The 11,268-nt window shown below is 37.5% G+C and overlaps 2 protein-coding genes across 2 annotated transcripts; both read left to right on the top strand.

Moving 5' to 3' along the window:
* Positions 1-3,341: 3,341 nt before the first annotated feature.
* LOC128208551 (uncharacterized) lies at positions 3,342-4,325 on the top strand. The gene is made up of 2 exons (XM_052912108.1): positions 3,342-3,580; positions 4,187-4,325. Exons 1-2 carry the CDS (start codon positions 3,342-3,344, stop codon positions 4,323-4,325), a joined length of 378 nt encoding a protein of 125 aa, XP_052768068.1.
* Positions 4,326-8,547: 4,222 nt separating this feature from the next.
* LOC128209104 (uncharacterized) lies at positions 8,548-11,109 on the top strand. Its single transcript, XM_052912958.1, has 2 exons — positions 8,548-9,054; positions 9,433-11,109. Exons 1-2 carry the CDS (start codon positions 8,759-8,761, stop codon positions 10,841-10,843), a joined length of 1,707 nt encoding a protein of 568 aa, XP_052768918.1. The 5' UTR covers positions 8,548-8,758; the 3' UTR covers positions 10,844-11,109.
* Positions 11,110-11,268: the final 159 nt, after the last annotated feature.

The raw sequence follows: 11,268 nt of genomic DNA, 5'->3' as shown, positions 1-11,268 counted from the left end.
ACCTTATGTTTGTACGTGCATTTATTTGCATTTGCTCACGACAACTTTTTATTTCTATTTGTATTCAACCTACATCGGCTCTGTATTCTGTAATTTGTTGAATTTATATTGGTAAATGTGTTTGATATTATTTGACTATGTACTGTGATTGTATACGACTAATAAAATTATATTCTATGTTCTTATGTTAATGATATTGGTTATGGAAGTTGATAAACATAGCACATTTTGCCCCACGGGGCTGCTTGGTTAGAAATATTTTTATGTTAAACAAAGAGGAAAACTCAACATTTATTATAACTAGAGTCGTAGGCCATGTTACACTAACATGCATTTCCTGTGGTAATGAGTTTACCATACTGTTTGCTAGATTATTTTGTTTGCAAAACGACGTCAATGCTGATGACTAAGAGAAATTCTCAAATTATTTTCCCTCAAAACAGATACGCTAGAAGGATCTATCAACGAAATAAGTGATGCCTAGAACATTGCTTTGCATTTGGTAAAGATTGGGTAATAAATGTTTTGGTAAAAAAGTATACAAGGGGCTTTTTTGGTCAGTTTTTGACCTCTATAGCCATATAACACGCCGATGAATAGTGTTGTTGGCGAAGTTTTGAAAATGTCAAGCTCAAATTTGAAAGTTACCGTAGCGAAAATGGTCAAATTTTGACAATTTAAGGGCCTTAGATAACGCCCAAGAGCATGTTGATCTCGCGTGGTCGAGAAACGTTGATGAACTTTGTCATAAAGTTTGATAAAAATGGATAAGAAATGCTATAAGAAATGAGAAAAAGAAACCTGCAGTAAATTTGGCAAAACAAGGGATATAACCAAAGAGTGAATAGTGTATCCTGGCCGTTCATGAAACTGTATCGAGATTTTAAACCTGTACATATTTTAACAAAACTTGGTAACTGTTGTATTAAAATGTTTAACTCAGAGTGTAGAAATAAAAGAGAGATGCAATGAAGGCGCAGAAGACGATAATGCCGGACAACAGGATTCTTATATGAATGCCATGCTGAGCAGGCATAACACAATTCTAGTTTAATGCTACATTAAGCAGATGTTTAACTACAAGTATTACAGGACATATTTTTTCTCCGTCCATGATGACTTTGTCAATGGTCTCCAGAACTTCTTCAACTCACTGACCGAAGCTCGCACAAAGCACAGTCAGGGGTCCACGTCCATTGAGGGGCTAAGAGTGGTGTCCATCTGGAAATGTACACGAGCACAAGTCTGTAAAATGTTCTGTTAGAAGGTTACATGACATAAACAATTATCTTCATAATGTCCGCTAAAATTAGTCCTGTGGAGGCAGTCACGTTATTTAGAAAAAAACAACAACAACATATTATTCATGTGTTTGATAAATCAAACTTATAGCAACGGCTAAAATTACATTAGAGATCAATATTCATCAGTGTGTGTATACAACGTGATAAATTAAGCCATATATGCTACGCCGGAAGGCAACATTTTGCTTAAAATAAAGTCTTAAATCAAAGATAATGTTTCGTTTACAAAAGGCAGTCTATGTCGCTTAAAGAGCTCCCCTTTCGTTTATAATATATATTGATACATGCATAACAGTGTGCGTATATCACGTGATAAATTGCGTCATAGATGCTACGTCGGAAGGCAATATTTTGATTTGATAATTTTTTTTAAACAAAGATAACTACACTATTTCTTCACCATTTCAAATGAAACATAGCACAGTCTACGCCGCTTACGGATCCCTGCCTTAGGTCTTTTATCAGAATTTGATTAAGAGTTTAGTTTCTTTAAACACTTCGACAATGCTTTTCACAATACGGCCGTCTGACGGAGCATGGTCAAAACATTATTTTGGAAACAGGTTTGTCGAAGTGTTTGATGAAACTAATGCCTAATATCAAACTTCGGTAATAAAACAAAGACGGAGCTCTCTAAGCGGCATACACTGTCCTATGTTTCATTTAAAATGGTGTTGTGAAAGAAAAGATATCTTTGATTTAAGTCTTCATTTTAAGCAAAATATTTCCTGCCGACGTAGCATATAAGACGTAATTTATCACGTGGTATACACACACTGTTTATGTATTAGAAACGACCCACATTGATGTACACTATGTCATACGAGATTCCATCACCTCCTAATTTTGACTATAACATAAAATACATTTTTATTTAGAAATCATTAAAAACAACAAAGGTGGTGGGTGGGGACACGTACTGAATCGGAAATAATTATATTTACTCACTTAGATCGTAAGTAAAACAATTATTTCCTAATCAAACATCGCCGTCGCCATAAACTATACATTTACTCAGGTAATTAAACCAGAAAAACAAATTAGGAATTTGGTTTGTATTTTGGCAGAATATATCGAGCATAACAAAGAAAAAAATAACTGTTAAATACGACAAAAAAATGAAAACGTAAAGTATCTTTAAAATATATGTCATGTGATTCTTATCGAGAAATTGAAGTGTAGGACTCATCGGCCCTCTGAGTCAATAACACATGAAGCTATTGAATGACTGCAAAGCATTTCGATCAAGAACATTGCTGACAACCTCGCTGTGTCCGTCCATATTGTGATATTTTACTTATATTGTCTTTCAATGTTGTACATCTTTATGAAAATGAAAAATCTTAAACGTACATACGTACTGACTTAATACATGAATGCTATCACTGCCAAATAAAACCCTCGAGTATCGAACCACGCCTTCAACCTTCTTATATAGCACAACAGGAAAACCACGTGTATTCCAACGAATATCCTTCCGCCGAACGTTTGACATCTAAAGTAGGCGACAAATCGTCATTTTTTTAAAATGGAAATGATTATATTATTGAGTGGTAGTAGGCACATGGTAATTTGGTATGTCTTTAGCAAATTGAGGTTAACTTTATAAGAATTTCTGCATCTTTCAAAACACGTATTGCAATAAACCGATATGTCTGAACATTATAAAATGACTTGTATAAATTATTATGTCGACGTATCTAGTTAATAAATGAACATGCCAACAAAATTATGGCGCCATGTCGTGTTATAACTCACAAATCGACACGACTACATTATCATTACTACTTGAAAAACCTGATAACAATTTGTTGGCTGTAACTACCGGAATATTCATACTCCCGGTAGCAAAGGCTAGGGGTATAAATTAGTCTGTCCTCCATGGGCAATGCGATCAAGACGCACTGTTTAATGTTGAACAAAACTTAAAATGTTTAAACTATCTTAATATTTGAAAGGAAAGTTCAAAAGTGGAATTTATATTTTTAGATAGAATGGCTTCAAAACAAAGAAAATCATTAAAAGACTCAGTGTTAAATGCCTCCGACGAGACTGTTCTGTGGGAACTGCTTTAAATATTACTGCGACACGTGCTTGACATTCCATGCAAAAGTCCTCAAAGAACATATTGTGTTCGGAGGTAAGGGTGTGGACAAGTTTGTGGGTCAGGAAAACGCCCTGATAACATGTGACTTTCACCCTCCTAAGATCTTGGAACTGCTTTGTGACGACCACGCTGAGCTGTGTTGTAATCTCTGCGTAGCACTTAACCACAGGTGATGATTATAGGGCCAAAATCCGAACACTTCTAAAAAGAAATTCTCAGTTAATTATTCTACATTTATCTGCCAAGTTCTGGTTTAGTTTTCAGTGATTTTCAAAACACACGTTTGTCAAATGTTAAGCGTCATTTCTGTTAAAAATGTCACAAATGTAAGTAACTGAGAGGGCCCCAAAGATGCGCATGCGCCCTGTGACGTCATTTCCCCACTGGCTGCAATGTGACATTTTAACAATTAATGGATTTCGTTTGAGAAAAATACTCAATAGAATAAGACGAAAGTTTGCAAGTGTTGCTAAGGCAAGTGTCTACATTGATCCAGAACATCGAATTATTGAACACAGCAGATAAACGCGTGTTTTAACATTTGTTCAATATTTGTGTCCAGCTCGGGGTTGAGCAGTTAAAAGATATGGAATTTAAATCAAGAAGCAAACCACATTAAGGTTGAATATTATCAAATTATGATGTACTCAAGCAAAATAAATTTTACATTTGGTCTACGCCTTGTATTCCCATCATCTTCCAGAATCTAACTATGAAGGATTTTAACTGCATTTCAATTTTATAAATTAACTGTAATTCTTATCATTTGGACCAGGATGTGCCGGAGCATAAGCTTGATATCGGACGTAGCCAGTGGCGTTTACAAGATGGACGACTTCACGCAGCTTCCCTCTAAAGTAACCAAGGTATTAGCAAGCCTTAAAAAAGTGGGTGAGGCCAGAAAAAAGAACTAGAACTCGATGCAGGCGACAGGGAAGTACATCCTAACTCAGATCGACGACCTTAGGAAGACACTGAACCAGCTGCTAGATGAGATGAAGAAGAAGACAGTGGAAGAGATAGACAGTGTTATTGCTGACCTAAATGAGTCAATACAAAAGGATATTGACATGTGTGACAACCTACATGATCAGCTAAAGGCCTTACTGGACAAGATCCAAGCCCGAGATGAAGACAGCGAGTCCAGCTCCTACATTGGCTACATAAAATGCAAGGACAAAATCGCAGAAGTCAACTGGCTGCTTCAACAGATCTCCACCAGACCAGAAGCGACTATCACATACCAGCCTGACACACAAGCTGAACAACTACGTTCTGAACTGAAGACAATGGGATACATTCAGCGGTATCCTAGAACACAGTTACAAAATAATTCGGTTGGCGCGCATTTCCCAGAGGAGAGGTTAAACAGTTATCTGATACTACAAAGGGTTTTAAAATAGAGGAGACAGAAAAATTCAGTATAAAAATTGAACACAGGTATGCAATCCTGTAGTATTACTGGTATAACAGAAATTCCAGGAGGAGAGATTGTCATTGTGGAAATTGACAATTGTAAAGCAAAAGTGCTGATCAGCATGTACAAGGTCACAGCCCACTGTGATCTACCAGCGTCTCCATGGGACATCTGCCACATCTCAAAAAATAAAGTGGCTGTAGCAGTCAGCTTTACATCCGTCAGATATGAAGTCCACTTCCTCACGGTGTCAACTGACACAATCAAGATGACATGTAAGTTCTCAGTTGGCCATTCCTGTGGCTCAATCAGGCACCACCAGTGTCAGCTGTATGTCAGTTCATGCAATGCCCTGTACCTCTACACCACAGTTGGCAGGCTGGTTAAATAGATACATGAAGACACATCCGCGCAAAAGACGGTGCTCGGCTTTGCCTTGAACACAGACGGCAGTAAGATCTACATTACTGACTTTAGTGAAAATAAAATAATCACTATTGACAACGCGGGCAATATTCTTGCCACATTACAATACCCTGACATTGACCAGCCATGTTATGCACACGTTAGTGAGTGGGGACATGTGTTCATGTGCTCATATGGCTCAGACACTGTGTTGCAGATTGACCAAGAAGGCAATAAGAAGCTGACCACACTGATCAGGAGGAAAGATGGCATGAGCCAGCCACAGGCAGCCTGGTACAGCACCCGCACTGGCAGGCTTATCATTGGTGGACATCAGAATGACATTCTGGTGGCAGAACTCAAGTAGTGAGATAAAGGAGATTATGTATCACATTTACTTGACGAATTAAACATGGACATATGATGAAATGAAAACATTTCAAAACTCTGTCAATACAACACATTTACAAGCATAGCACTTTTCAATATGCTTACAGTTCTGTAAATATTGAATAATTTACCTGATTAATCATAAAAGGTTTTAATATACATGTACATATATGCTCAGAAAAAAATAATCAGTAAATAAACTTTGTACAATAATTTGGGGAAATAAAAATATCAAGTTAAACCAATTGACTTCCAACATAATTTATTTAATATCAACATTTGTGAACAATATATTACCAACTAATTCCAGTAGTTCACACTTTATATTTAAAATGGGTATCAATATCTTGTGTGGACACCCTGTGTCTCAATTAAAGATACAAACCGACGTCTCGTGCTGTTCATTAGTGTTCTTATAACGTGAAATGGTGATGTCGCCCATTCCTCGCGCAAAGACCGCTCAAGGTCCACCACGTTGTTTACGTCATGTCCTTCACCAATGAAGTCGATCCGGCTTCTAGTCCGGTTATTTTGTTGGTGAGCACAATTGTGACGTGCTAAACGGTAACGTGCAGTAAATCAAATGCCGATGTCAGGGTGACAAGCACAAAGTCGCGCGGCCATCATGCGATTATGAGCTGTGGTGAAAACCGAAAGGCTTGTTCCTGTGGCAATTCTAAGTCGATCTATAAGCGCTCGGGCGAACATGAAACAAAAACGTTGAGATGACATCACACAAAACCGATCTTCTCATGGCGTCGTTTTACAAAGACTCCCTAACCGTGGCCTGTCCTTAACACTGTCCGTTTCTTGAAATCGTGCTTGCAGACGAAAAACAGTCCATTCATGAACACCAAAACGAAGTCTGTACCGCAGCTTCTTACCATCCTAAAGCAATAATTCTGCTATCTGACCATAAGCTTTTTGTCGATATGGTGTGTTCATATTATTTAAATGTGACTGCTACACTATTCATTTGGAATAATTGCAGAACAATTGACAATCACTATTTACCTGTGCATGTTTAGCACGTGCTTAAAGAAAAATAGCAAAAAACCCAAACAATTTATTACTGTGGTAAATCGAGAATTTGCAGATGTGTAGGTGAAAACTATGTTTTAGAAAACATCCTACATTTGCAGCCTATGCAATTGCAAATAGGCAATCATTAACAACCATTAAAAAATGCACTCCTAAATAAGATTTTCCACAATTAATATAGTTGTTTTAATATACCAAAAAGGATGAATAAATGTCGAAATCAATGGTTTCTTTTAAGGATACAGGGTTTAATTAAACAGAAAGGTGCAGAAAACACGGTATTTCTACCTTATGAGACGATAGTAGATTGAAGTAAATCTTTTAGCACTCACAAATCATTTAATAATATTTTTATAAAAGCAGATCTGGTTTAATTCCGAATACACATACTCGTTGAAATTCTAACAGGCAGAACAGTCACGATTACGTAAGCCTTCTTTTTGTCCCAACCCAGACCAGTAGATCAAAATATTTGGCCATGCTGAGTATCCCTATCATCCTTGCCCAATGGCAAAACAATTTCACGTAAGAAACAAAATATTTATTCTTTCACCGCAAATTCCTGGCTTGTTAAAGACCGTCTTCTGAAGCATGGCCAAGTTGTGCGTCCGGATGTTCGGGGACGAGGCAGGCAAGTGCTTCTTCGCTGCCGTCAAGGCGGAGTTCTGGGACGTGTGTCTCATGCTGCTAATGCGATTCGCAGAAAAACAAGGAGGCAATGGCCGGCAGGCTGGGGTAGGTGTTTCCGGTAATGCGGATCTATTTCTGGCGCGGTATTCGAAATTGGTGTAAAGATCGATTTATTTAGAAATGTTATTTTAGCATATCGTTTAGTAAGTCGCAGGTCTACATAAAATAAATCAAGTCACAAGTTTGATTTCGACTCTGAATAATAACACGGCATGTCCCAGTACTTCCCAATACTTATTCCGACTTTGTTCACTTATAAACTAAATAAGTTGACATATTGTTTGCGACATATCGTATTATAACTCGCAAGAGACATTAAACATGTCGGCGTGTTTTGATGTCGACTCTGAGTTATGACACGACATGTCGCAACAATTATGTCGACTTGTTCACTAATGTACTAGATAAGACGACATAAGTATAAGGACATGTGGCGTGATAACTCAAAAATTCGACCTAATACAAGTCGACATAACATGATGATCACATCATCTGTATTACGATATAGTCTTCCATATTTGATCCGTTGGTCATGTTTGTTGATCCGTTATTATTAATGATCATGTATGCTTATGCTATCATATTTTGGACTTTGTTTTCGTTATTCGGAATCTGAGAATGGCATTATTGACCAATCTGTATATTTTGTGTGTACCACTTTACATACTATAAAATATATACATAGACACATATTGTCTTGTCTTCTTCAAGATCACTGTCAATTAAATCTAGCCTGCAAACTTAACTAAACTTCTTTTGAATAACTATATAAGCGTATATCGTATCATGTGTATATCGTATCGGTGTATTAGTGACGGTGTATACGATATACGCTTCCATGTACTACCTACAACTAAACTAAAGTTCATTCCAATAAGTATGGAAGCGTTTATTGTAAAATGCGAACATAGTATCAGTATCAACGATATACACGTCCATGTGATACCGAAAACTAAAGTTCGTTCCAGTCACTATGGAAGCGTATATTGTATCAACCGTGTTTATACGATATACGTTCCATACGCAATCAATATATTGAACATATAGGAGCTTAATTTAAACTATTTTCATTCTCCACATTTGATGTACTTCAGTATGACTTATCTATTAATGTTATCATTACAGTAAAACCGTGAAAACTGTCACGTAACACTGATAACAATTTATTGGCTATCACTTATATCGTTTGGTTGTTTACTTCCTAGTAGCCAAGGTTGCATGGGATATACATTAGAATGTGCTCAATGGACAAAGAGACCATTACACGCTGTAAAATTTTGAACAAAAATTTGAAATGTTGAAAATATTCTAACACTTGAAGGGAAAATTTATAAAGTGGAATAATAATTTATTGAAATAGAAGGGCTACAAAGCGCAGGACATAATTAAAAGACTCAGTGTTAAATGGCCTCTGATGAGATGCATGATTTTTCCTGCTCTGTGTGTAAGGATGACAATCTGTACACGGAGGCCAAGTATTTCTGTGGAAACTGCTTCAAATATTTCTGCGACAAGTGCCTGACATTGCATGCAAAAGACCGCAAAGAGCATATTGTGTTGGGTCATAAGGACGTGGACAAGTGGGTGGGGCAGGGAGACGCCCTGTTAACCTGTGACCTTCACCCTTCAAAGGTATTGGAGCTGCTTTGTGAAGACCACGCTGAGCTGTGTTGTAGTCTCTGCGTATCACTTAAACACAGGTGATTATTGTTTTCAAATGTATTAGTATTAATACGCCTTTAAGAAATACTATCTTATTAATGTTCTAATATATTATGTTCTTTATAAGAGGGTCAAGCAAAGCTCACTTAAAAAAAAATGGTATCAATTTTGTACTATTTTTTCCTTTCAAAGAAAACTCAAATATGATAATGATAACCCAGGTTTTGGTTTTAAACTCAAGTTTAAGGAAGTAATTTGGCAAAATTAAATATGATATTGTTTCACTATAGATATTTAGAGGCCGAATTATGTTGAAGTGTTGATTTTCTGTTAATAGATTTAACATGGAATTTAAAGCATGAAGCAAAACACATGATAAGCCTGAATTTTAACAGATGCATTATCATTTGAAACAGACTGTGCCGAAGTATCAGTTTGATAGCGGACTTAGCCAATGGCATACACAAGATGGCAGACTTCAAGCAGCTTCCTGCCAAAGTAACCAAGGTATTGGCAAGCCTTAACAAAGTGGGTGAGGCCAGAAAGAAGAACCAGAACTCGCTGAAGGCTTCGGGGAAGTCCATCCTGACAAAGATTAAGGACCTAAGGAAGAAACTGAACCAGCTGCTAGATGAGATTGAGAAGAAGACAGTGGAAGCGATGGCCAGTGTCCTGGCTGACCTGAATGGGTCAATACAGAAGGATATTGACCAGTGTGACCACCTACATGACAAGCTAACGGCCTTACTGGACAAAATACAAGCCCGGGGTGAAGACAGCGAGTCCAGTTCCTACATTGGCTACAGAAAATGCCAGGACAAGATTGCAGAAGTCAACAGCCTGTTCAAACAAATGTCCACCAGACCAGAGGCGACCATCACATTCCAGTCTGACAAACACGCTGAACAACTGCTGTCTGAACTGAAGACACTGGGATACATCCAGGGGTATCCTAGCACTCAGTTTCTAAATAAACCTACTGGCGTGCCATCACCTAGAGAGATCAAAAAGTCCTCTGAAATATCTAAAACTTTTAAGGTAGAAGGGACAAAAACGTTCAGTATTAAATTGTACACAGATAAAAAGCCCTGTAGTATTACCGGTGTTACAGAACTTCCAGGTGGAGAGATTGTTCTTGTAGACAATGACAATTGTGAAGTAAAGGTGCTAAACAACATGTATAAAGTCATAGCCCACTGTGATCTCCCAAAGTATCCATGGGACATTTGCCAGATCTCAAATAATAAAGTGGCTGTAGCAGTAAGTTTTGAATATCTTAGATACGAAGTCCACTTCCTCACGGTGTCCACAGACACAATCAAGATGACCAGTAAGTTCTCAGTAAAACATTACTGTCGCTCAATTAGGCACCACCAGGATCAGCTGTATGTAAGCTCCGGCAATGCCATGTACCTCTACACCACAGCTGGCAGGCTGGTTAAAAAGATACATGAAGACACATCTTGGCAATACACAGTGCGCAGCTTTGCCTTGAGCACAGATGGAACTAAGATCTACATAGTTGATCACATCCGCAATGCCATCGTCACTATTGACAACACGGGCAATACTCCGGCCACATTGCAAGACACTGACATTGATTGGCCCTGTTATGCACAGGTGAGTGAGTGTGGACATGTGTTTGTGTGCTCATTTGACTCCGACACTGTGTTGCAGATTGACCCAGAAGGCAACAAGAAGCTTGCCACACTGGTCAGGGAGAAAGATGGCATCCAAGGTCCACGTGTAGGCTGGTACAGCACCCGCACTAGTAGGCTTATTGTGGGTGGAAATCAGGATCATATTCTTGTGGCAAAACTCCAGTAGTTCGACAAAGGAAAATAATGTAGAACTTAACTGGAGAAGTAAACATGGAAAATGGTGAATGAAAACATTTAAAAACTCAATATATAAAACACATTTACTCACATACCACTTTTTCTATATGTTAACTGTTCTGTTAAGATTGCATAATTTACCAGTTTAATCATGAAACATTTTAATGTACATGTACATATATGCTCAGAAAAAAATGTTAACTTATTACAAAATAATCGTTACTTAAATATGCTTTGTATAATATTTTTGAAAAATAAAACTATTAAGTTAAACCAATTGATTTAACACACAGTTTATTTAATATTAACATTTGTGAACCATATAAACAGAACATACCATCTAATACCACTATTTTACACTTCATATTCAACATGGGTATCGATATCTTGTGTGGCCACCCCTTGTCTCAATTG

The sequence above is a fragment of the Mya arenaria genome, chromosome 11 (genome assembly GCF_026914265.1).
Source record: "Mya arenaria isolate MELC-2E11 chromosome 11, ASM2691426v1".
Lineage (NCBI taxonomy): Eukaryota > Metazoa > Mollusca > Bivalvia > Myida > Myidae > Mya > Mya arenaria.
Note: the sequence above shows the minus strand (reverse complement) of the source record. Positions and strands in the feature narration are given on the sequence as shown.

What these genes read in the sequence shown, in the direction of transcription:
- LOC128208551 (XM_052912108.1), top strand. Translation starts at nt 3,342, where the DNA reads ATGCCTCCGACGAGACTGTTCTGTGGGAACTGCTTTAAATATTACTGC. An exon ending in TGCGTAGCACTTAACCACAG is followed by an intron (nt 3,581 to 4,186) that starts GTGATGATTATA and finishes CATTTGGACCAG; the next exon opens with GATGTGCCGGAGCATAAGCT.
- LOC128209104 (XM_052912958.1), top strand. Translation starts at nt 8,759, where the DNA reads ATGGCCTCTGATGAGATGCATGATTTTTCCTGCTCTGTGTGTAAGGAT. An exon ending in TGCGTATCACTTAAACACAG is followed by an intron (nt 9,055 to 9,432) that starts GTGATTATTGTT and finishes CATTTGAAACAG; the next exon opens with ACTGTGCCGAAGTATCAGTT.